This window comes from Cetorhinus maximus, chromosome 12 (genome assembly GCF_964194155.1).
Source record: "Cetorhinus maximus chromosome 12, sCetMax3.hap1.1, whole genome shotgun sequence".
Classification (NCBI taxonomy): domain Eukaryota; kingdom Metazoa; phylum Chordata; class Chondrichthyes; order Lamniformes; family Cetorhinidae; genus Cetorhinus; species Cetorhinus maximus.
The window spans coordinates 61,634,269-61,661,838 of NC_135890.1; the positions used below are offsets into that span (position 1 = coordinate 61,634,269).

General features: G+C 48.3%; 1 protein-coding gene across 1 annotated transcript in view; it reads left to right on the forward strand.

Annotated features, from left to right (window-relative positions):
• Positions 1–454: 454 nt before the first annotated feature.
• LOC144687508 (dynein axonemal heavy chain 3-like) overlaps positions 455–27,570 on the forward strand; it is a 706,779-nt gene continuing 679,663 nt past the window's right edge. Inside the window, exons 1-2 of the mRNA XM_078553740.1 lie at positions 455–517; positions 923–1,111. Coding sequence (XP_078409866.1) covers positions 470–517; positions 923–1,111 — 237 coding nt within the window. The 5' untranslated portion in view covers positions 455–469. The remainder of the gene's footprint in view (positions 518–922; positions 1,112–27,570) is intronic.

Genomic DNA, 27,570 nt, shown 5'->3' on the forward strand with positions numbered 1-27,570 from the left:
TCAGGAGGGCATGCAGCAGATGCTGTTTGCTATTTAATGTTGGAATTGGCAGAGAAAACAAGTAGCAGGATGGAGATAAAAAAAACTCCTTTGATTAAATATACTGGAGCTATTGAAAATAAATCCTAAATCTTAATTTACAAATGACAAATGCCACTGGTTATACCTTTTTAAGAATTAATGTCTCATGCCCATTATAGCCCAACCGTCGTGTGTTTTGTATAATAGTGCACTCTAGCATGGCCATGTCACCTGCCATGGTGGCAGGGTAGGTCACTTCAGCTGGTCAAAATGTGACAGGTTTCCTCTTATCTTTGCTCAGAAAGCCCTGATCAACCATGAAGAAGTCCTGCTGGAGACAGGTCACATTAGCCCTTACCATCAAATCCAGGATATTATCAACACTAAGGAGCCCTTTGAGAAGCTGTGGAAAATCGCCGTCCAGTTTAATCTGCATTATGACAAGTGGATGAATGGCCCCTTGCTACAAGTCAATGCTGAAGAGGTGGAGCAGGAGGTAGAAATGGATAAGACTTCTCCCTCACTGTTTTAAACACAACATTTAGGAAGGCAGAATTCTTCTTAGGCCTTAACTCTATTGCGTAACAATATTTTATGGTTATTTTAAAATATAAAAATGAAATATCTTTTTAAATATGCAGATTAGAATCCTTGCAGGGTGTTTTAAAATGATGCCTGTCTTAAAATTGATAGTTTTAAGTCAAAAGCAAAAATCTGCAAGAGAGCAAGGCAAAGATTAACATGGCACAATAAGAGATAATGGCTTACATTGCCAATGAGATTAGTTCCAGTTACAATTTTACCTTATCAGAAACATCAGAACAAATGCAGATTAAGCAGCTGGCCGTGAAAGCCTAGTCTCTTAAAAAAATCTTTTCCTCTTGTTAAATGTTCCCATCAGGTGCAGAGTTTATGGCGTGCTAGCTACAAGCTGACAAAGGTTTTCAATCACCCAGATCTCCATGGGCCTTTGAAAGTTGCGACTACCATCAAAACCAAGCTGGAAAAATTCAAAATCAATATGCCTCTGATCAGTGCCCTCTGCACTCCAGGGATCAAGCCACGACACTGGAGTGTGATGAGCCAAAAGGTAGGCAGATAATTTTAAGGGCACAGAACTGTTGACCAAAATTGTGCAGAGGAATTCTGAATATATGTTGGAAACACATTAATCATAAATTGCAGCGTATAATTTGACCAGCATAGACAATGACCCATTTTTCTGGCCCCAACGTGTTTTTGGATATACTCAGTGTTTAAGTCGACCCCCACCCCTTCCCATTTTCAGTAATGACGTGCTATTCTCACATTTGCAGTCAATCTCAATTTTTCACCCACAAATGGATGTTTTACTCACTGGTACCTTATCACTGGGTGCAAGGGATCAAGCAGGTGATGTATGCTGTGTTGCAAAAGTTTAAGACACGCCCACTCTTTGTGTCAGATGCTGATGACATTTCAAAATGGTGCCTGCCCACGCCAGCAATTCACTTTTACACTTGGCATATAAGTCGACCTCCAGTTTTGGAGGGATATTTTGAGGCTTCAAAACGAGACTTATATGCTGACATCTACAGAAAACCAAAGGATATAAATGGTAAAGTGGAACAGGGGAGCCTGTGCAGGTATACAGATCATTAAAGTTGAAATCATTCACTTTGGATCCAAGAAAGATAAAATTAATATTTTCTAGCGGTGAGAGGCTAGGAACTGTGGAGAAACAATGAGATTTAGCTGTTCAGGTAGATAAAACACTAAAAGCTAGTGAACAGGTACAAAAACTAATCAAAAAGACGAATAGAATGTTGACCTTTATGTCAAAGGGCAGGAACACAGAGAGGTGGAAGGGATGTTACAGCTGGACAGGGCATTGATGAGACTCCATCTGGAGTAACCGTGTTCACTTCTGGACATTGCACCTCAGGAAGGATCTATTGGCCTTGGAGTGGGTGCAGCCCAGATTCACCGTGGTACTGGGGTTAAAGGGTTAAATTATGAGGACAGGTTACACAGCCTGTAGGCTTGTATTCCTTTGAGTTTGGAAGATTGAGAAGTGATTGCAATCAAGGTGTTAAAAATGTTTCAAGTGATTCAAAAGGGAAAATAGGGAGAAACTATTTCCTCTGGTTGAACAAGAGGACAGAATCTTAAAATTTAGAGTAAGGGCATTTACCTGTGAAATCAGGGAGCATTTTTTCCCACACAGGGTGTAGTGGAAATCTGAACTGACAATCCAGAAAGCGTTGGATGCTGAAGTGGGCAGGGCTGATGTCAATTGTAATTTTCAATGATTGGATTGATAGATTTTTGTTGAGATGGGACATGTGAGGTATAGTGGGTGGCCATCCCTCCTCGCAGGCCCCCAAAATAAGCCTCTGCTGATGCTCTGCCATCTTATGAGATCCAACTGCAGCACCATCTGCATTGTCCTTGGGGCAGCGGCAGGCTCCCTGTGGGAATATAGGAGCAGGAGTAAGCCATTTGGCCCTTCGAGCCTGCTCCACCATTCAATATGATCATGGCTGATCTGGTTGTGGTTTCAGCTCCACTCACATAGCTCTCCAAATGTGGTCACAGCAAGGCCCTGTACAGCTGCAGTAAAACTTCCTTACTTTTATATTCCACTCCCCTTGCAATAAACACCAGCATTGTATGCGTGTGATTCAGAACTTACATTTTGTCCCCATGAGTTGAAGTACAAAGGCACTCGGTAGGTGTAACTTGCCTTTCATGCTGGTCCTGGAGTGGTTCAAGTTTCAATGAAAATACTTGACATTCTGAAGAACTAATAGCTCAGAACTTGTTACAAAATGGTGAATTTTTGTCGATCACTTTGGATGCAGTATTATTATAGTGACAAACTTGCCTTGCACAGTGGACTGGGATCACTACATGTTCAAGACGGCAGAGGGAACATTTGGCCTGACCCTCTGGGGCAGTCTGGGAGAAATCCATCCTATAGAATACAGGAGTGAAAAAGTAACACTGCACTTGTACAAAGTTTTAGCGAGCAGCTGTCGTTTAGTGTCCAGTTTTAGATATGCCATTCTAGGATGGGTATGAAGTAATGGAAGGCACCTTGAACTAAACCCATTTCTTATTCATGGAGTCAGTGCAGTCTTCCTCTCTTCTTACTTTCTGAAAATGGCTGAATTGTTATTGATGTTGGATCAATTCCTGTGTAATAATCAGAAGGCAGAGTGCGCCAGGGGAGTTCCCCCTCAATGCTCTGGGCAATATTTACCCCTCAATCAACATAGCAAATAAAACAGATGATTTGGTCACTATCACTTTGCTGTTTGCACAAGTGACTTGCTGCACTTCCTACATTACAACAATGACTACATTTCAATAAAGTACTTAGTTAACTGGAAACCACTTTGCACACCCTGAGATTGTGACAGGTGCTACATAAATGCAGGTTCTGATTTCTTTCTTTCAAGTATCATTGCTTTTGATTGTGCCTATCTATCGATGAGGGCTTTTTAATATTATTATACAATATAGATCAGTATGTGGAGATAGCAACACCACAGCTTTAAGCTGCAGGGTTTATTTAGCTTTTATTCATTCTGGGATGTGCATGTCAGTGATGGATGTACATGTCAATGGTAAGGCTGGCATTTATTGTCCATCCCTGTTACTCTTGAGAGAATGGTTGCGGGCATTTCTCTGGAATCACTGCACGGTGAACTATTTCCTCGGAGCTGAGGGAGAGAGTTCCAGGACTTTGACCCAGTGATGATGAAGGAACAATGATACATTTCTAAGTCAGGATGGCGTGTGACTTGGAGCAGGTGGTGGTGTTCCCATGTGCCCTTTGTCTTTATTATTCGAGATGGTAGATGTTGTTGGTTTGGAAAGTGCTCTCAAAGAAGCCTTGGCGAGTTACTGGAATGCATCTTACAGTTGGTGCACATATTGGGTGGAATTTAGTTCCAGCAACGGGGTTCATCCTGCCCCAAGCAGTTGGAGACCTGGTAGGAGCCCTGTGTCCTTTCTGTCCTGGAGGCCGGATGCTATTTAACTGCAATCAGGCACCTAAATGGCCAGCATCAGACCTCCCACATGATCAAGACCCCGGTTGGGCATAAACCCACCCCCGTCCGAGAGCAGCTGGCCAATCAGTGGCCACTGTCAGTAATACACTGAGACCTTCACCAGAGATCATTGTTGGTTCTCTCGATACAGGTGAGTGGGGGTGGGATGGGGTGGGGTCCCCAGTGGGGGTGGGTTGTGTGCAAGGACAGGGTGTGGCTTTCAGCACCTCCCAACCCCCTCCCCACCACCTTCCCAATGCCGGTTCCCTCAATTGGACACTGAATGCCTATAGCTGATGACCCTCCCCTCGAGATTACCGGCAAACCCGATGGTTTATTGAGTGGCTTTCAGAAGGCAAGGGAGATCCAGCGCAAGTGCATGAAATCCTAGGCCGGGATTTTTCTCTCGTCAGGCAGGCCAACTGCCGCCCGCGATCGGGGCCAGGCCACGATTTCACACTGACGGGCTAATTAAGGCCCACCCAGCATGAAACACACACTGCAGTGCTCGTTGCTGCCTGTGCGAAAGGGAAGGAGGGAGAACACGTAATTACGCACAGGAAAAGATCTGCGCACAGATCTGCCTCTGGGAGATGAAGAATTTTGAAAATTAAAAATAAAGATTTTTAAAATGTTAACAAACATGCCCCCTCATGTGAGCAGGGGCTTGTTAGAAATTAGGATGAAATTAAGATCAAAACCTCATCCCGCCCATAGATAAGGTTTGGCAAAAAATGCAAAGATCACTTGGCCTTTTTGCCTGCCCGCCAACCGTAAGGTTGGACAGGCAGCGAACAGTTTAATTCAACTACATTGTTAATGGCCTTGATAGGCCTTTTAATTATCAGCACGCGATGATGTCAGGACGCTCGCCCAACGTCATCATGCGTCATTTTACGCTCGAGTGGGTCGGGCATGCGCCCCTCCACTCAGCGAAAAATCCTGCCCCTGAACCACCATTGAATCCCAGTGGGCACAGGGATAATTGCCTTTAAGTGGATCATTAATGAACCTAATTGACTTCCTGCCACCAGTGGGTAGAATTCCCGTGTCTGGCTCTTCCCACCCTCCACTTGCCGCTGGAGTTGGAAGCAGGTACTCCCCCCACCCCCACCCCACACCCTATACCAATCTTGCCCTCTTCGATAGTCTCCATTAAATTCAGCTCATTATCATTGGTATCTCGTCCAAGGCATTGGGCTGACTGACTAACACCTGGTAAAATATGGAGTCCCATCAGGGCAAAGACCAGAATATTCCACAAACATTTCCTTTCACTTTTATTAAGGTCTGAATAACTTTAAATTTCTCCTTCCAGTTCATTAATCCTTGTCTTTAACCTTGTACAGAGTATTTCATTTCAGGCTTGTGGTTTCCTTAATCAGCTCAAAGGTTGTGTTCCTCCCCATATACCTTGATTCTTGTTTTGTGCTATGCTGCTAGAGTTGGGTGTGAATTTGCAGGTGATGAGTTGTACCAATGACTCTTGCCTGCCATGTGCGTGAAGAAGTGTTTACATTAGGGTTTCCTGAAGCAACATACTTGCATAACCATTGGATTCATTACTTAGCGTGTATTCCATATTCTGTGTAAAATTGATGAAATTTGCTGCCATCATTGGAAATTAGAGGCGGACTTTAAGGACCAATTGAGCCTTTATACTTCAGCAACAGACTGGGAGACAACCAGAGAAAGAAGGAGCAGGAGTGGGGATCGCTCACATCAGTCTCAGATTACCTTATCACATCAATCTTCTCACCATAATTTTCAAGGGGTAGGTGGAACTAGCACTGACTGCCAACTTTCCCACCTCTGGGACTGCCCACCAGTGCAGAAAGAAGTCAAGCGATCTCAGTAGGGCAGCAACGTTTTAAATTTAATCCTTGATGGGATGTGGCGTCGCTGGCAAGATCACCGTTTATTGTCCTTCCCTAATTTTCCTTGAACTGAGTTTACTAGGCCATTGCAGAGAAGAGTTAAGAGTTAACCACATTGCTGTGGGTCTGGAGTCACATGTAGGCCAGACCAGGTCACGTCAATCACGGAGTTAAGACCTCACACTATATTTTTAAGAAATACATATATATCAACATGGCTACTTCCTAAAATTTTAAAAACTGGACAAAGACTTTAAAAAGGCTGAAACTATGTCTGCCTATAACCCTGAATGAGAGGAACTTTCTGGCAATATCCGACAAGCTGACGTCTTGTTATCTCTGACGATTTGCTAACGACCCCTGTGAGCTGCAGAAAACAAATTCAAAGGAAATTATACAGAGACCATCTATATTTCCTAAGCCAAGCCTGGCCGACGGAGACTACCAGTCTGCTAGGGCAAAGGACCCTTAAACCTCCTTTTGAAATTCTTAATTGTTAAAACATTAACAATCTCAAGAATCCAGACACAGGAATACATATTCTTTGTGAAAGCCAAAGTAGACAGGTGGGAGTCATGTGACATGACCCCCTACCTGTAACACTGTCTTGCTATACTGCCAGTCAGTCTGCCATCTAGCAAGCAGCAGCTCAGAACAAGGGCTTGATTCAGGTGAATGCCTGGTTCCCATCTATATTGTTTCTACTGGGACTTCTGAACATCTATACCAGCGCCTATAAGACTAATTCATCTCTACATGCCTGTCCCATCATGGAAGTCATCTCCACTGGAAAAGTGAATTATCCAGCATCAGTTTTCAACCTGCCAACCTCTGTGAAGAAATACCATTGGACTTTGATCTGGACTCTGGGCTCAGGTGAAACAATAATTATTTCCTCTGTGGTCGTTGCCCTGTAAATCTCTCTTTCTCTATCCCTCTTTTATTGCATGAATGCACAGGGGCTGCATTGCGACCCCTCCTCCCGCATTTGAGCGTGTGTGAATAAACCAACCCTCTGAGTTCACCCTATCTCGAGTTTGCTGTGGGGTTGTTAATAGAAATTGGATCATAGCAAAAGGAGTTGGGAAATATGGCACCGCTTATAAAAGGGGAAGTCAAAACCAAAATATCTTTCTGTTTATGGACAGGTGACGAGAGGAGAAATCAGAACTGTTTAAATTAATTTCCCCCCCACCCCCACCATCCGTAACACCAGGTAAGGGTGGCCGATTTCCTTCCCTAAAGGACATTAGTGAACCTGATGGGTTTTTACAATGAGTTATGATAGTTCCATTGTCACCAATACTGGGCTGAGCTTTATATTGCATTTTATATTTCATTGAATTTAAATTCACCAGCTGCTGTGGTGGGATTTGAACCCGTGTCCCCAGGGCACAGTGCCGTTACCACTATGGCACCACCTCCCCCCTAAAATTATCACAGAAGGTGTTTTATGAAATAATAATAGCTGCAGAGAGCCATATGGACAGATGACCCTGGCTGCAGGTTTGCTGTAGAAGGTCGTTGATCTGCCTCATCCTCTCTCAGGTAATGCACATTCCTCTAATACGCGTCTCCTCATAAAGTCCCACAGCTCCTGTGATGCCTGTATATTCTATTGGGATGGGGGAGGTGTAAACAGCTGGTGGCAGTCCATTCTCCTACATGCTGCTTGATGTTTCTTTGTTCCATCCTGCAGTCTTCCTCTTCTGCCTACTCCATGGTTAAGGCATCATACAGTTTGCCATTGAGAATGGTCAGATCTATTACTGATAAACCCTCAGTGCGAATGAGGGTGGAGGGTGGGTAGCAGAATGCTTAAACATGTGCTAGTACCTGACCCAGTCCAAAACAAGCCTTGGAGTAGGGGGTGGGGAATTCTCAGAGATTCTCCCGTTGCATTGCTGTAAATTTGATGTAAACGCTGAGAGTGCAGAGTCAGAGCCAGAGAAATCGGGGACCGTAGTGACAGGTGTACCAGAACAGGCTAGACTAGTACCTGCTCACCATGCTGTGGCTCCATTCAAACTAAACCATCTAAAGAATGGCATGCTGGGATTGGGAAGAACTTTCCGGTAGATTGCTGGGACTGGTTTTACAGCTCATCATAATGAGCTGGTCAGCTGGAAAATCCGTCACTGGAGAGAGGTGCTACTGTCCACATTAGCTGCCAACAGGAGGTATCTTCCCCCTTTCTGCACATTGTTGGGCTGCGGATGTGAGCAGTAGGGTCCAGAGCACCTCTTGTGTAGCCTGGAACAAAGCCATCGATGCCAATAATAGGAGCTCAGGCCAAAGTACAGAAATAACAATAGGTTAATGTCAGTGGCAACTGCAGAGTAAAGCAATACTTAACAAGGAGAGCGTTTATTACCCAATGAGGAGAGAGTTTAATACCCGACGAGGAGAGAGTTGAAAAGCCCTCATCCAGTTGCCTTTGAAACTGATGGACCTGTTAAATGACCTCTTACCTGCTGGTCTTCCTGACTCCCCATTCCCAACAGGACTTATTGCATGTGCTGAGGTCAGATTATCCTGCACACATGAACAGGAATGTGAGGACTATTCCCCAGCCCCATATACATTCACTTCAGATGTTCAGACCTCCAACCCTGGCCCATTTCTACAGTGGGGTCCAAAGACAGTGTGGAACCAATTCCCCAGGTTCCCCAACTTTAAATCAGGGCAGGAAGAAGATGGAAATCTGCCCAATAGGGCTCATTTTTACATTCAATCATGCATTCTGGTCTAAGTTTTTTTCTCTGTGCTGTGCTCTTTGTTGAGCATCTGTTACCATAAAACTGATTCTCGTGATCCCAGACACCAACAATGTCCTGAATAGATGATATTACAAACTCTATGTTCCTTTGAGGGAGTTTTACAGAATGCCAACCCTCTGCTTCAGAGTGTGATGGAATATTCCCCACTTGCCTGGATGAGCAGCTCCCACAACACTCAAGAAACTTGACACCATCCAGGACAAAGCAGCCCACTTGATTGGCACCACATCCACAAACATTCATTCCCTCCACCACCGATGAACAGTAGCGCAGTGTGTGCCATCTACAAGAGGCACTGCTGGAACTCACCAAGGTTCCTTGGACAGCATCTTCCAAACCCACAAACACTACCACCTAGAAGGACAAGGGCAGCAGATAGGTGGGAACACCACCACCTGGAAGTTCCCCTCCAAGCCACTCACCATCCTGACCTGGAAATATATTGCCGTTCCTTCACTGTCACTGGGTCAAAATCCTAGGACACCCTTCCCAGCAGCACTGTGGGTGTACCTATGGCACATGGACTGCAGTGGTTCAGGATGGGTGCACCATCTTCATTATAAAAGCAGACTCGTGCTGCCCAATTGAAAGCTGTAAGCTGTCCTGATCCATTACCATTTACATAATTGTTTTCTCTGGACCCATTTCACATTAAGTTAGCCATTCAAAGAACACTATGTACTAGTCCAACAGACTGCAGGTACACAGAAACAGAGAAAACAAAACCCACATAGGGACTAAGCAGTATGAAAGGGTGGAGATTCAGAGAAGGAGTCACTCATTTGATCTTTCAAACCTGTAAATAATTTTAGAAGAATCAGGCTCCACCCCTTGTTCAAGTGAGAGTGTCAGTTTTATTCAAATTATGTTGTTTAGGCCAAGAAAAAGGAAATTATTAACTTCAATTGATAAGGACCTGTGACGTTACCTGCCATGTACAATGCTTTGAATTCAGCTTGAAGGAAACATTCAGCGGAATGTCAGGCCTCCTGCTGGGTGTCATTTGTGTTATTGCTTGTGTTGTCACAGAAAGTGATGCTGTTAAAATGTCACAAGGTTTTTATCCTGTGAAGACCTATAAATAAAACTGCCTGGGGTTTCTTGCTGCAGGACATGGTGCTATTTCTACAACACCACTTCCATGACAACTATCCTGATATGACACATAATAACCAGCTGAATTCTTTGCATTCCAGTGAACACTTCCTTCAATTTGGAGCGGTACTCCATGCCTGTTCCATACAAATAGAAGCTTTACATAAATCCTCTATATAGTCATCAGTTTAATGGATTGCAGACCTCCAGGCTGTGAGGAGTGACAATGGGAGATCATAGCTGTGATTCCTCACTCCTTCCCATTGGCAGTGCGGGAAAATGAGAGATCATAGTCGTGATTCCTCACTCCTTCCCACTGGCAGTGCGGGACAACGGGAGATCATAGTCGTGATTCCTCACTCCTTCCCACTGGCAGTGCGGGACAACAAGAGATCATAGTCGTGATTCCTCACTCCTTCCCACTGACAGTGCGGGACAACGGGAGATCATAGTCGTGATTCCTGACTCCTTCCCACTGGCAGTGCGGGACAACGGGAGATCATAGTCGTGATTCCTGACTCCTTCCCACTGGCAGTGTGGGACAACGGGAGATCATAGTCGTGATTCCTGACTCCTTCCCACTGGCAGTGTGGGACAACGGGAGATCATAGTCATGATTCCTGACTCCTTCCCACTGACAGTGCGGGACAACGGGAGATCATAGTCGTGATTCCTGACTCCTTCCCACTGGCAGTGTGGGACAACGGGAGATCATAGTCGTAATTCCTGACTCCTTCCCACTGGCAGTGTGGGACAACGGGAGATCATAGTCGTGATTCCTGACTCCTTCCCACTGGCAGTGTGGGACAACGGGAGATCAGAGGCATGACTTCTCACTCCTTCCGACTGGCAGTGCGAGACAACTGGAGATCATAGCCGCGATTCCTCACTGTTTCCCACTGGCAGATCGGGGCAATTGGAGATCACAGCCGTGATTCCTCACTCCTTCCCACTGGCAGTGCGGGACATTGGGAGATCATAGCCATGATTCCTGACTCCTTACAACAGGCAGTGTGGGTCAACTGGAGATCATAGCCGTGATTTGTCACTCCTTCCCACTGGCAGTGCGGGACAACGGGAGATCATAGCTGTGACTCCTCACTCCTTTCCACTGGCAGTGCGGGAAAACTGGAAATCATGACCGTGATTCCTCACCCCTCCCCACTGGCATTGCGGGACAACAATAGATCATAGCTGTGACTCCTCACTCCTTCCTACTGGCAGTGAAGGACAACTGGAGATTGTAGTTGTGACTCCTCACTCCTTCCCACTGGCAGTGCGGGCAATGGGAGATCATAGCCGTGATTCTTCACTCCTTCCCACTGGCAGTGCGGACAACGGGAGATCATAGCCGTGATTCCTCACTCCTTCCCACTGGCAGTGCGGGACAACGGGAGATCATAGCTGTGACTCCTCACTCCTTCCCACTGGCAGTGCCGGACAACGGGAGATCATAGTCGTGACTCCTCACTCCTTCCCACTGGCAGTATGCAACAACTGGAGATCACAGTCGTGACTCCTCACACCTTCCCACTGGCAGTGCGGGACAACTGGAGTTCATGGCCATGATTCTTCATTACTTCCCACTGGCAGTGCGAGACAACTGGAGATCATAGCCGCGATTCCTCACTTTCTCCCACTGGCAGATCGGGACAATTGGAGATCATAGACGTGACTCCTCACTCCTTCCCACTTGCAGTGCGGGACAATTGGAAATCATGGCCATGGCTCCTCACTCCTTCCACCGGCAGTGTGGATCAACAGGAGATCATAGCCATGATTCCTGACTCCTTATAATTGGCAGTGCGGGTCAACTGGAGATCGTAGCCGTGACTCCTCAATCCTTCCCACTGGCAGTGTGGGACAACGGAAGATCATAGCTGTTATTCCTCACTCCTTCCCACTGGCAGTGCGGGACAACTGGAGATCATAGCTGTGAATCCTCACTCCTTACCACTAGCAGTGCGGGACAACTGGAGATCATGGCCGTGATTCCTCACCCCTCCCCAATGGCATTGCGGGACAACGGGAGATCATAGCTGTGAATCCTCACTCCTTCCCACTAGCAGTGCAGGACAACTGGAGATCATGGCCGTGATTCCTCACCCCTCCCCAATGGCATTGCGGGACAACGGGAGATCATGGTCATGATTCCTCACTCCTTCCCACTGGCAGTGCGGGCAACGGGAGATCATAGCTGTGATTCCTTACTCCTTCCCACTGGCAGTGTGGGACAATGGGAGGCCATAGCCCTGATTCCTCACTCCTTCCCACTGGCAGTGCGGGACAACGGGAGATCATAGCAGTGACTCCTCACCCCTTCCCACTATCAGTGCGGGACAACAGGAGATCATAGTCATGATTCCTCACTCCTTCCCACTGGCAGTGCGGGTCAATAGGAGATCATAGTCAGGACTCCTCACTCCTTCCCACTGGCAGTGTTGGACAACTGGAGTTCATAGACGTGATTCCTTACTCCTTCCCACTGGCAGTGCGGGACAACGGGAGATCATAAATGTGATTCCTCACTCCTTCCCACTGGCAGTGCGGGACAATGGGAGATCATAGTCATGATTCCTGACTCCTACCCACTGGCAGTGCGGGACAACGGGAGATCGTAGCCATGATTTCTCACTCCTTCCCACTGGCAGTGAGGGACAGCGGGAGATCAGAGGCGTGACTCCTCACTCCATCTGACTGGCAGTGCTAGACAACTGGAGATCATAGCTTTGATTCCTCACACCTTTCCACCTGCAGTATGGAACAACGGGAGATCATAGACGTGACTCCTTACTGCTTCCCACTGGCAGTGCGGGACAATTGGAAATCATGGCCATGACTCCTCGCTCCTTCCACCGGCAGTGTGGGTCAACAGGAGATCATAACCATGATTCCTGACTCCTTATAACCGGCAGTGCGGGTCAACTGGAGATCGTAGCCGTGATTCGTCACTCCTTCCCACTGGCGGAATGGGACAACTGGAGATCATCGTCGTGACTCCTCACTCCTTCCCACTGGCAGTGTGGGACAACGGAAGATCATAGCTGCGATTCCTCACTTCTTCCCACTGGCAGTGTGGGACAACTGGAGATAATGGCCATGATTCCTCCTTCTTCCCACTGGCAGTGCGGGACAACTGGAGATCATGGCCGTGAGTCCTCACCCCTTCCCACTGGCATTGCGGGAAAACGGGAGATCATAGCCATGTCTCCTCACTCTTTCCCACCGGCAGTGCGGTACAACGGGAGATCATAGTCATGATTCCTCACTCCTTCCCACTGGCAGTGCGGGACAACGGGAGATCATAATCGTGATTCCTCACTCTTTCCCACTGGCAGTGCGGGCAACGGGAGATCATAGCTGTGATTCCTTACTCCTTCCCACTGGCAGTGAGGGACAATGGGAGGCCATAGTCCTGATTCCTCACTCCTACCCACTGGCAGTGCGGGACAACGGGAGATCATAATCGTGATTCCTCACTCTTTCCCACTGGCAGTGCGGGCAACGGGAGATCATAGCTGTGATTCCTTACTCCTTCCCACTGGCAGTGAGGGACAATGGGAGGCCATAGTCCTGATTCCTCACTCCTACCCTCTGGCAGTGCGGGATAACGGGAGATCATAGCCTTGATTCCTTACCCCTTGCAACTGGCAGTGTGGGTCAATTGGAGATCATAGCCATGTCTCCTCACTCTTTCCCACCGGCAGTGCGGGCAACGGGAGATCATAGCTGTGATTCCTTACTCCTTCCCACTGGCAGTGAGGGACAATGGGAGGCCATAGTCCTGATTCCTCACTCCTACCCACTGGCAGTGCGGGACAACGGGAGATCATAGTCGTGATTCCTCACTCCTTCCCACTGGCAGTGCGGGTCAATTGGAGATCATAGTCAGGACTCCTCACTCCTTCCCACTGGCAGTGCGGGACAACGGGAGATCATTGCTGTGATTCCTCACTCATTCCCACTGGCAGTGCGGGACAATGGGAGATCATAGTCATGACTCCTCATTCCTTCCCACTGGCAGTGCGGGACATCGGGAGATCAGAGGCGTGACTCCTCACTCCTTCAGACTGGCAGTGCGAGACAACTGGAGATCATAGCCGCGATTCCTCACTTTCTCCCACTGGCAGATCGGGACAATTGGAGATCACAGCCGTGATTCCTCACACCTTTCCACTGGCAACGTGGGACAACGGGAGATCATAGACGTGACTCCTCACTGCTTCCCACTGGCAGTGCGGGACAATTGGAAATCATGGCCATGACTCCTCGCTCCTTCCACCGGCAGCGTGGGTCAACAGGAGATCATAGCCATGATTCCTGACTCCTTATAACTGGCAGTGCGGGTCAACTGGAGATCGTAGCCGTGATTCGTCACTCCTTCCCACTGGCGGAATGGGACAACTGGAGATCATCGTCGTGACTCCTCACTCCTTCCCACTGGCAGTGCGGGACAACGGGAGATCATAGTCATGATTCCTCACCCCTCCCCAATGGCATTGCGGGACAACGGGAGATCATAGTCATGACCCCTCACTCCTTCCCACTGGCAGTGCGGGACAACGGGAGATCATAGTCATGATTCCTCACTCCTTCCCACTGGCAGTGCGGGACAACGGGAGATCATAGTCATGATTCCTCACTCCTTCCCACTGGCAGTGCGGGACAACGGGAGATCATAGTCGTGACTCCTCACTCCTTCCCACTGGCAGTGCGGGACAACGGGAGATCATAGTCATGATTCCTCACTCCTTCCCACTGGCAGTGCGGGACAACGGGAGATCATAGTCGTGATTCCTCACTCCTTCCCACTGGCAGTGCGGGTCAATTGGAGAACATAGTCAGGACTCCTCACTCCTTCCCACTGGCAGTGTTGGACAACTGGAGATCATAGCCCTGATTCCTCACTCCTTCCCACTGGCAGTGTGGGACAACAGGAGATCATAGCTGTGATTCCTCACTCGTTCCCACTGGCAGTGCGGGACAACTGGAGATAATGGCCATGATTCCTCATTCTTCCCACTGGCAGTGCGGGACAATGGGTGATCCTGGCCTTGATTCCTCACTCCTTCCAACTGGCAGTGGGGGACAATGGGAGGCCATAGCCCTGATTCCTCACTCCTTCCCACTCGCAGTGCGGGACAACGGGAGATCATAGTCATGATTCCTCACTCCTTTCCACTGGCAGTGCGGGACAACGGGAGATCATAGTCATGATTCCTCACTCCTTCCCACTGGCAGTGCGGGCAACGGGAGATCATAGCTGTGATTCCTTACTCCTTCCCACTGGCAGTGTGGGACAATGGGAGGCTATAGCCCTGATTCCTCACTCCTTCCCACTGGCAGTGCGGGACAATGGGAGATCATAGTCTTGATTCTTCACTCCTTCCCACTGGCAGTGCGGGACAACGGGAGATCATAGTCGTGATTCCTCACTCCTTCCCACTGGCAGTGCGTGTCAATTGGAGAACATAGTCAGGACTCCTCACTCCTTCCCACTGGCAGTGTTGGACAACTGGAGATCATAGCCCTGATTCCTCACTCCTTCCCACTGGCAGTGCGGGACAACGGGAGATCATAGCTGTGATTCCTCACTCGTTCCCACTGGCAGTGCGGGACAATGGGAGATCATAGTCATGATTCCTGACTCCTACCCACTGACAGTGCGGGACAACAGGAGATCATAGTCATGATACCTCATTCCTTTCCATTGGCAGTGCCGGGACAACGGGAGATCATAGTCATGATTCCTCACTATTTCCAACTGGCAGTGTGGGACAATCGGAGGCCATAGCCTTGATTCCTCACTCCTTCCCACTGGCAGTTCGGGACAACAGGAGATCATAGTCATGATTCCTCACTCCTTCCCACTGGCAGTGCGGGACAACGGGAGATCATAGCCATGATTCGTCACTCCTTCCCATTGGCAGTGCGGGACAACTGGAGATCAAGGCCGTGATTCCTCACCCCTCCCCACTGGCATTGCGGGACAACGGGAGATCATAGCGGTGACTCCCCACTCCTACGCTCTGGCAGTGCGGGACAACGGGAGATCATAGCGGTGACTCCTCACTCCTACCCTCTGGCAGTGCGGGACAACGGGAGATCATAGCCTTGATTCCTCACCCCTTGCCACTGGCAGTGCGGTCCAATGAGTGATCATAGCCATGATTCCTGACTCCTTGCTACTGGCAGTGTGGGTCAATTGGAGATCATAGCCATGTCTCCTCACTCCTTCCCACCGGCAGTGCGGGACAACAGGAGGCCATAGCCCTGATTCCTCACTTCTTCCCACTGGCCGTGCGGGAAACTGGAGATCATTGCCGTGATTTCTCACTCCTTCCCACCGGCAGTGCAGGACAACGGGAGATCATAGTCATGATTCCTCACTCTTTCCTACTGGCAGTGCGGGACAACGGAAGATCATAGTCATGATTCCTGACTCCTACCCACTGGCAGTGCGGGAAACTGGAGATCATTGCCGTGATTCCTCACTCCTTCCCAGCAGCAGTGCGGGACAAAGGGAGATCATAGTCATGATTCCAATCTCCTTCCCACCGGCACTGCGGGACAACGGGAGATCATAGTGGTGGCTCCTCACTCCTACCCTCTGGCAGTGCGGGATAACGGGAGATCATAGCCTTGATTCCTTACCCCTTGCAACTGGCAGTGTGGGTCAATTGGAGATCATAGCCATGTCTCCTCACTCTTTCCCACCGGCAGTGCGGTACAACGGGAGATCATAGTCATGATTCCTCACTCCTTCCCACTGGCAGTGCGGGACAACGGGAGATCATAATCGTGATTCCTCACTCTTTCCCACTGGCAGTGCGGGCAACGGGAGATCATAGCTGTGATTCCTTACTCCTTCCCACTGGCAGTGTGGGACAATGGGAGGCCATAGTCCTGATTCCTCACAACTACCCACTGGCAGTGCGGGACAACGGGAGATCATAGTCGTGATTCCTCACTCCTTCCCAGTGGCAGTGCGGGTCAATTGGAGATCATAGTCAGGACTCCTCATTCCTTCCCACTGGCAGTGCGGGACATCGGGAGATCAGAGGCGTGACTCCTCACTCCTTCTGACTGGCAGTGCGAGACAACTGGAGATCATAGCCGCGATTCCTCACTTTCTCCCACTGGCAGATCGGGACAATTGGAGATCACAGCCGTGATTCCTCACACCTTTCCACTGGCAACGTGGGACAACGGGAGATCATAGACGTGACTCCTCACTGCTTCCCACTGGCAGTGCGGGACAATTGGAAATCATGGCCATGACTCCTCGCTCCTTCCACCGGCAGTGTGGGTCAACAGGAGATCATAGCCATGATTCCTGACTCCTTATAACTGGCAGTGCGGGTCAACTGGAGATCGTAGCCGTGATTCGTCACTCCTTCCCACTGGCGGAATGGGACAACTGGAGATCATCGTCGTGACTCCTCACTCCTTCCCACTGGCAGTGCGGGACAACGGGAGATCATAGTCATGATTCCTCACCCCTCCCCAATGGCATTGCGGGACAACGGGAGATCATAGTCATGACTCCTCACTCCTTCCCACTGGCAGTGTTGGACAACTGGAGATCATAGCCCTGATTCCTCACTCCTTCCCACTGGCAGTGCGGGACAACGGGAGATCATAGCTGTGATTCCTCACTCGTTCCCACTGGCAGTGCGGGACAATGGGAGATCATAGTCATGATTCCTGACTCCTACCCACTGGCAGTGCGGGACAACAGGAGATCATAGTCATGATCCCTCGCTCCTTTCCATTGGCAGTGTGGGACAACGGGAGATCATAGTCATGATTCCTCACTATTTCCAACTGGCAGTGTGGGACAATGGGAGGCCATAGCCTTGATTCCTCACTCCTTCCCACTGGCAGTGCGGGACAACGGGAGATCATAGTCATGATTCCTCACTCCTTCCCACTGGCAGTGCGGGACAATGGGAGATCATAGCCGTGATTCCTCCCTCCTTCCCACTGGCAGTGTGGGACAACGGGAGACCAGAGGCGTGATTCCTGACTCCTTATAACTGGCAGTGCGGGTCAACTGGAGATCCTAGCCTTGATTTGTCACTCCTTCCCACTGGCGGAATGGGACAACTGGAGATCATAGTCACGATTCCTCACTCCTTCCCACTGGCAGTGCGGGACAACTGGAGATAATGACCATGATTCGTCATTCCTTCCCACTGGCAGTGCGTGACAATTGGAGGCCACAGCCGCGATTCCTCACTTCTTCCCAATGGCAGTGCAGGACAACAGGAGATCATAGCTGTGATTCCTTACTCTTTCCAACTGGCAGTGTGGGACAATGGGAGGCCATAGCCCTGATTCCTCACTCCTTCCTCTGGCAGTGCGGGACATTGGGATTTCATAGCCATGACTCCTCACTCCTTCCCCCTGGCGGTGATGGACAACTGGAGCTTATGGTCGTGATTCCTCACTCCTTCACACTGGCAGTACGGGACACCGGGAGATCATAGCCTTGATTCTTCACTCCTTCCCATTGGCAGTGCAGGTCAATTGGAGATCATAGCCGTAATTCCTCACTCCTTCCAACTGGCAGTGCGGGACAACTGGAGATCATAGCTGTGACTCCTCAATCCTACCCACTGGCAGTGCGGGAAAACGGTAGATAATAGCCGTGATTCATCACTCCCTCCCACTGGCAGTGAGGGACAACGGGAGATCATAGCTGTGACTCCTCAATCCTACCCACTGGCAGTGCGGGAAAACGGTAGATAATGGCCTTGATTCCTCACTCCTTCCCACTGGCAGTGTGGGACAACTGGAGATCATAGCTGTGATTCCTCACTCCTTCCCACTGGCAGTGCGGGACAACTGGAGATCATACCCGTGATTCCTCACTCCTTCCCACTGGCAGTGCGGGACAACTGGAGATAATGGCCATGATTCCTCATTCCTCCCCACTGGCAGTGCGTGACAATGGGAGGCCATAGCCGTGATTCCTCACTCCTCTCCACTGGCAGTGCACGACAACGGGAGATCATAGCTGTGACTCCTCAGTCCTTCCCACTGGCAGTGCGGGAGAACTGGAGATCATGGCCATGATTCGTCATTCCTTCCCACTGGCAGTGCGGGACAACGGGAGATCATAGTCATGATTCCTCACTCCTTCCCACTGGCAGTGTGGGACAGCGAGAGATCATAGTCTTGATTCCTCACTCCTTCCCACTGGCAGTGCGGATCAACAGGGGCTCATAGTCTTGATACCTCACTCCTTCCTCTGGCAGTGCGGGACATTGGGAGATCATAGCCATGACTCCTCACTCCTTCCCACTGGCAGTGTGGGATAATGGGAGATCATAGCTGTGATTCCTCATTCCTCCCCAGTGGCAGTGCGTGACAATGGGAGGCCATAGCCGTGACTCCTTATTCCTTCCCACTGGCAGTGCAGGAGAACTGGAGATCATGGCCATGATTCGTCATTCCTTCCCACTGGCAGTGCGTGACAATGGGAGGCCATAGCCGTGACTCCTCACTCCTTCCCACTGGCAGTGCGGGACATTGGGAGAGCATAGCCATGACTCTTCATTCCTTGCCACTAGCAGTGTGGGTCAACGGGAATTCATAGCCATGACTCCTCACTTCTTCCCACTGGCAGTGCGGGACAACAGGTGATCATAGCCGTGATTCCTCACTCCTTCCACTGGCAGTGTGGGACAACGGGAGATCATAGCGTGATTCCTCACTCCTTCCCACTGGCAGTGCGGGACCACTGAAGATCATAGCCATGACTCCTCATTTCTTCCCACCGGCAGTGCAAGACAACAGGAGATCATGGCCACGATTCCTCATTCCTTCCCACTGGCAGTGTGGGACAACTGGAGATCATAACCTTGATACCTAACTCCTTCCCACTGGCAGTGCGAGACAACGCGAGATCATATCCGTGACTCCTCATTTATTCCCATTGGCAGTGTGGTACTATGGGAGATCATAGCCATGGCTCCTCACTCCTTCCCACTGGCAGTGCGGGATAACAGGAGATCATAGCCATGATTTCTCACTCCACCCCACTGGCAGTGCCTGAGAACTGGAAATCATAGCCGTGATTCCTCACTCCTTCCCACTGGCAGTGCGGTACGATGGGAGGCCATAGCCATGATTCCTCACTCCCTCCCACTGGCAGTGCGGTACGATGGGAGATCATAGCCATGATTCTTCACTCCTTCCCACTGGCAGTGCGGTATGATGAGAGGCCATAGCCATGATTCCTGACTCCTTCCTACTGGCAGTGTGGGTCAACTGGAGATCATAGTTGTGATTCCTCACTCCTTCCCACTTGCAGTGTGGGACAATGAGAGCTTATAGCCGTGACTTCTCACTCCTTCCCACTGGCAGTGCGCGTCAACTGGAGATCATAGCCGCGATTCCTCACTCCTTTCCACTGGCAATGCGGGACAACGGGAGATCATAGTCGTCATTCCTCACTCCTTATCACTGGCAGTGCGGGACAATGGGAGATCATAGCCGTGATTCCTCACTCCTTCCCACTGGCAGTGTGGGACAACGGGAGATCATAGCCGTGATTCCTCACTCCTTTCCACTGGCAGTGCGGGACAACGGGAGATCATAGCCGTGATTCCTCACTCCTTTCCACTGGCAGTGCGGGACAACTGGAGATCATAGTCGTCATTCCTCACTCCTTCCCACTGGTAGTGAGGGACAACAGGAGATCATAGCCGTGATTCCTCACTCCTTCCTACTGGCAGTGCGGGACACCTGAATTTCCCCTTGACTCGCATTTGAAGACCTGATTACTTGAAGCATTTTGGGAACCTGGGATTTTTCTCACATTCCTGCCATTGAGATATTGCGTATTCTAGAATCGCTGGAACCTTTTGCAAATATCAATAAAAATGCTGCCATTGGAACGCCAGACTTTAATACAAGGAAAGAAAAATGCAGAGATTCCTTCCAGGTGCAGACCCTGTTTTAATGTTCTTTCAAAATAAATACAAACTGAAATAAGCTGGACAACCTCTCAACCTGGGATTTCTATTCTCCTTCATTGCTCATCTGACTCTCTGTGAATCTGAAACAATGTCATCATGATCGATCTGTTTTATTACTAGATTCTAATTTACAATATTCAAGACCAGTTTCAATAAATATTAAAAAGGTGAGCACTGATGCTTTCCTCATCTTCCTCTTTTATATATATTTTTAGCTTGATTTCTAATTTATCGCATCTTATTCCTAGTTTTTTTTAAAACAAAAACAGAGACATTTTATTGGAGTGAAAAGCAGTGATTATTCAAAACCATCCAAATTCAAACTGTATTTCTTGGGGAATTACGTTGAGTCACACACAACCTAATTCACCATTGCCTGCTAATTGTAGGGCAAATGGTGTGAAATGACAGTGAGCAAACTTGTTATTACCAGGGTTTGTAATTATACCAACTGGGTTATTCAAAATATACACACTAGGTTTGAAATGATGAAGCTGTTCAGTAATATTACCAAGGAAAGGAGTAGGGGTTTACATGCTGCATAGTAGCCAGAATTGTAGATCTGTGCAGTTTGTGAGGGACTAAGACCTCACCCTGTATAGTTTTTTCATAAAAATATATATAGAGATATGCTCATTGCTATCTCAAAAACTTTCAAACTGGACAAAGACCTTAAATGGCTCAATATATGTCTGTCTGTGACCCCGAACAAAGAAGGCAGTATCGGAAAAACTTGCACCTCGTTATCCCTGAAGTGCTACTAACGACCCCCTGTGGGCTTCACAGACCAAGTTGAAAGAGAGTTGTACAAAGGGCACCTGCATTTCATAATCCAGGCTGATCAACAAGAGTCTGCTCATCTGCTAAGGCAAAGGACCCGGCAACTTTCATTTCAATTATTGATGGTTGAGACATTTAACAATCTTGGGAACCCAGATGAGGGATGCATGTCCTTTGTCAAAGATGGTGTGGAGGGCTGGGAGTCATGTGACATGGGCCTCTGGTTTGTGAAACCAGTAACATTGCCTTGCTGTACTGCAAAGTCTCAGTCTGCCATTTTACTATCTAACTAGCAGCATCACAGGCAAGGAATCCTGGCCCAGGTTGGACACCTGGCTCCATCTACACTGCTTCTGCTGGAAATTCTGCACCATTGTCTACAAGACTGATTCATCTCTGCGTGCTAATCTCATCGTGTGTAGTCAACACCACCGAAAAATTGAATTTTATAGCATTGGTTTTCAGCCCACCGACCTCCTTTAAGGAATACCTCATTGGGCTTTGATTCTGGACTCTGGAACCCATGTGAAACCATATTTCTTTTCTCCGTGGTCTCTGCCCTGTAAACCTATCTTTTCTCTAATCCTCTTTTACTCTATGAATGCAAAAGAGGCAATGCTGTGACCTTCGTCCTGCGTTTTGAGTGTGTGCAAATAAACTAACCCTTTGAGTTCATCCCATCTCAAGTTTACTGTGGGGTTATCAATAGAAAATTGGATCACACCAAAACCGAGGGGTTGGGAAATATGCCACCATTTATAAAGGGGGAAATAAATCAAAAACCCCTTTCTGTTTATGGAGGAGTACTGAGAGGAGAAATTAGTGCTGTTTAAATTAACCCCCCTCCTGTCTTTAACAATTTATTCTAATACAATACAAGTTGCTGCTACGCAAGAGTTTTTGTTTGTGCAGCTTGAGGATGACGGTGCCATCACTGAAGCGATTACAAGTTCCTGGTAGATGGGTGCACTGATGACAGTGCAGGTCAATACATGACAGATATTGTTAACCACATCTCTCAAATAAACACATTCTTCATACATAGGGACAGGAGTGTGATGGAATACTCTCCCCTTGCCTGGATGAGTGCAGTTCCAACAACACTCAAGAAGCTCAATATCATCTAGGACAAAGCAGTCTGCTTGATTGGCACCACATCCACAAACATTCACTCCCTCCACCACTGATGTACAGTAGCAGCAGTGTGTACCATCTACAAGATGCACTGCAGGAATTCACCAAGGCTCCTTAGGCAGCACCTTCCAAACCCACAACCTCTTACATCTAGAAGGACAAGGGCAGCAGATAGATGGGAACACCACCACCTGAAAGTTCCCCTCCAAGCCACTGACCATCCTGACTTGGAAATATATCACCGTTCCTTCACTGTTGCTGGGTCAAAATCCTGGAACTCCCTTCCTAACAGCACTGTGGGTGTACCTACACCACATGGACTGCAGCGGTTCAAGAAGGCAGCTCACCACCACCTTCTCAAAGGCAACTAGGGATGGGTAATAAATGCTGGCCTAGCCAGCGAAGCCCACATGCCGTGAATGAATAAAAAAAATTTAAAAGATACTGAAATAAAAACAGGAAATGCTGGAAATGCCAGCAGGCCTGGCATCGTCTGTAGAGAAAGAAAAAGAGACATTTTAACATTTCAGGTTGATGACCTTTCTACAGAACTGGGCAAAGTTCAAAATGTAATAGGTTTTAACCAAGTGAAATAGGGGAAAGTGGAAAAAGAACAAAAGGCAAGGACTGTGATATTGTAGAAGATGGGAGAGATTAAATGATAAAAAGGAATTGGTGATGCAGGACCAAAGGGATTGGCAATGGGACAAGTAAAGAAACAAAAGATGTGTCTAGAGGAGGAGTGAATGGCAGGATGATCAACTACTGCCATCCAAATACAATTTACTAAATTAAGCCACACTTGAACTTGGTCTCCCTCTCATCCTGTTGGATTTCTGAATTACTGAGGCTGTGTATCTTCAGTTTATGTCAATACTTTCAGGTTCAGGGATTCACCCTCAATAGTGTTTTGGATTAACAGTTGAATGCTGACTGCTCTTACCAACTCCAATTACCTATGGACCTGGTAACCAAACAGTGACTAATCTCCCTCTGACCTCCCAATAGATTATGGAGATGGAGCCAGATGAGGTCTGCCATGTGTGTTACTCTCATTACTCCTGTCCCGCTGGCTCAGGAAAGTACATCTCTACGAATTATGTTGTATGGTGTGTTTGGTAACAGTCTAACTGCCCCCGAACTGACAGGATCAGTCATGCTCGCTGGGGTTACTGAACAACAATAGTTGCTGCTCCTCATTAATTGTGTAAAGTAATTTCCTGCCTTTAGCAAATCAAAATCTCATACAGCTAAAAATAAAACAGAATGAGAATTGTACACATTTCCAACACAAATTCTACACCGTGTCCAACGCAAACAGTACACCGTGTCCAACGCAAACAGTACACCGTGTCCAACGCAAACAGTACACCGTGTCCAACGCAAACAGTACACCGTGTCCAACGGAAACTGTACACCGTGTCCAACGGAAACTGTACACCGTGTCCAACGGAAACTGTACACCGTGTCCAACGCAAACAGTACACCGTGTCCAACGGAAACTGTACACCGTGTCCAACGCAAACAGTACACCGTGTCCAACGGAAACTGTACACCGTGTCCAACGGAAACTGTACACCGTGTCCAACGGAAACTGTACACCGTGTCCAACGCAAACAGTACACCGTGTCCAACGCAAACAGTACACCGTGTCCAACGGAAACTGTACACCGTGTCCAACGGAAACTGTACACCGTGTCCAACGCAAACAGTACACCGTGTCCAACGGAAACTGTACACCGTGTCCAAGGCAAACTGTACACCGTGTCCAAGGCAAACTGTACACCGTGTCCAACGGAAACTGTACACCGTGTCCAACGGAAACTGTACACCGTGTCCAACGCAAACTGTACACCGTGTCCAAGGCAAACTGTACACCGTGTCCAAGGCAAACTGTACACCGTGTCCAAGGCAAACTGTACACCGTGTCCAACGCAAACTGTACACTGTCCACCATAAACTGTATGCTGTGACCAACAGAAAGCTGGTTGAAGTGTCTCATAGCTTCCAAATTGAAAAGACTTGAACATTATTAATATTGTTTATTCAGAATTCTGTAAGTGGAAATCCAGGTAGAGTGTCACCTCCTATTTCTATTTAGTTTCATTGATCGAGCCAAGTTTGAGTCTGGCATGCCAGAGTTATGAACATGTCAATAGCAACAGCCTGACTAGTGACAGGCCTGCCAGAATAGCTATTGTAGAACAGCAATGGTGCACAGACTGGGAATGTACAGGGAGATATGAGGGTTCCACATCATTCAATCATTTGGGAGAATTGCTCGAGCAGTTTCCAAGTCTATTCTGAGTTAGACAGAAACTGACTTTTACTTTCTGACTTGTAATTACTGCAGCGGAAAGGAGTGACTTTCTGAGGCTTTTTGAGGCTTTCTGTTGGTAGGTCATCCAGTCTTTTTGTAAACCCCAGCTGCAGCCTTCTGAAAATCACAAATAAACTCCAGGGGTACAATGGGTTGCACTGTCTCTCCACACACAGTACAAAGGGCTGGTTTACCCAGGAACTTCAAATAGCGCTAAGTACTCCCAGTGTTTCTGCCATTTGTCATCGTGTACTTGTCGTGCTATTCTTTCTCTGAAGAGATTCACTAATTGGGGCAGTTTCAATCTCACATGTAGCAACTGTGGCCAGAAAGAACACGTGTGCATTTCAGGATGTCTCAAAGTGCTTCATCACTGATGAAGTAGTGAAAGCAGCTGGTTGAGTCTGGGAAACTAAGATTGGATACAGTTGGGAAAGGCTTCAGAAGAGTCACGGATGCAAGTGTGTGTATGGGTGTGTGTAAATGTGCAAATGTATGTATGTAAGTGTGCATGCATATATGTATGTGCGTGTATGCATGTATATATGTATCTGTGTATATATTTGCGTGTAGGTGTATATATATGTGTGTGTGTGTGTGCATGCATGTATGTGTGTGTATGTGCATATAATGTATGTGGGTGCATATATGTATGTGTGTGCATGTATATGCATGTGTGTGTGTGCGTATGGGTGTATATATGCGTGTATGTGTAAGCATGTATTTATGTGTATGGGTATATATATGTATGTGTGTGCCTTCTAGATGGTGGTGGTTGTGGGTTTGGAAGGTGCTGTCATGTATGGGTGTATATATGTACATTTGTAAGCGTGTATGCATGAATATATGTAAGACTTTTTTTTATTCATTCATGGGATGTGGGCATCGCTGGCTAGCATTTATTACCCATTCAGAGGGCATTTAAGAGTCAATCACATTGCTGTGGGTCTGGAGTCACATGTAGGCCAGACCAGGTAAGGACGGCAGATTTCCTCCCCTAAAGGGACATTAATGAACCAAATGGGCTTTTACAACAATCGATATCGACGGGTCATCGTTAGACTTTTAATTCTAGATTTTTATTGAATTCAAATTCCATCATATACCCTGGCGGGATTCGAACCCAGGTCCCCAGAACATTACCATGGGTCTCTGGAATACTAGTCCAGAGACAATACCACAACAGCATCGCCGCCATATATGTATGTGTGTGTATGGGTGTACATAGGTGTGTGTGTGTGTATATGTGTATATATATATATAGGTGTGTGTATGTATGTGTGTGCATATGTGGATGTCAGTGTGGGTGTGTATGGGTGTATATGTGTGTGGGTGTATATAGGTATGGGTGTGTGCGTTTGTGTCTGTGTGGTCTGTATCTGAAAGCATAGCGGGATCATCCGATGCTGTCCACCATGGTGGAATGCAAATCCCACTGGAGGCTGGCGTGAACGAGATTTGCATCCCGCTAATGGGACGTGAAGTAAGGCTTGACCGGAATCGTCGCCCCATGCCCAATTTACCGTTATACCGGCGGGAAAACACACCGGTCCAGAACACATCTGGACAAGTGTAACATGCAGAAGTCAGGACTCACCATTAGGGCCTTGCTCACATCGCGAACATCGAGGAGCAGAAGATACTGGAGCCCTACAGCTACTGGACCCTGGAGGAACATGCTCATGGCATGCTGGGTGGATTCTCATAGACATGGTTCCGCCGCGAAGCAGCTCACGGAAGGTGGAAGGTCACCGTTGAAGCCTTGGGTCTGCTTCAGAACATCACGGTCTTGGCTATGGGCAGCTACGGATAATCAGCGAGGGGGGAGGTGGGGGGGAGGATCTAGATGTGACTTAGAGAGGAAGACGTACCAAAGTGGGGGTAAGGTTTGGAGGGGGGAGGACAAAGGTGTCAGGGCGGGGTGAGGTTGGGAGGGGGAAGGACGGAGTATGGGAGGAGGAGGGTGTAACAGGGAGAATGCTGCAAGTTTGGAGGAAGGTGTAAGGGAAGGAGTTCGGCTAGGGGAAGGTGTCTAGGGGGGAGTTCAGACGGGGGGGCGGTGGGAAGCTGTCCGGGGGTGGGTGGAGGACGGAGTAAGTTGATGGGGGGATGTCCAAGTGAATATGCAAGAAAGGGGTCTATAGAGACAATGACTGCCTTCTGGGGGGGTAAATAAGGGTGGGCATGGTGGGAGGGAATGGTGAGAATGAGAGGGGGCAGAGTGAGCCGGTAATATGGGAGTAGTGAGGGTGGTTGGTGAGGACTAGGAGGCAGATACGGACCCTGGGGGTGGGAAGGAGGAGGTCGGGGAGGTCAATGTGGAAAGGGGTGGGATTTCGCTGATCCCCTGATTCCCCTCGCTGATCATCCGCTATTTAAGACGGGTTGTAGAGATAAGCCAGGGAACTACAGGCCAGTGAGTCTCACGTCAGTGGTAGGGAAATTACTGGAGAAAGTTCTGAAGGAGAGAATCTTTCACCTCTTGGAAAGGCAAGGTTTGATCAGGGATAGTCAGCATGGCTTTGTCAGAGGGAG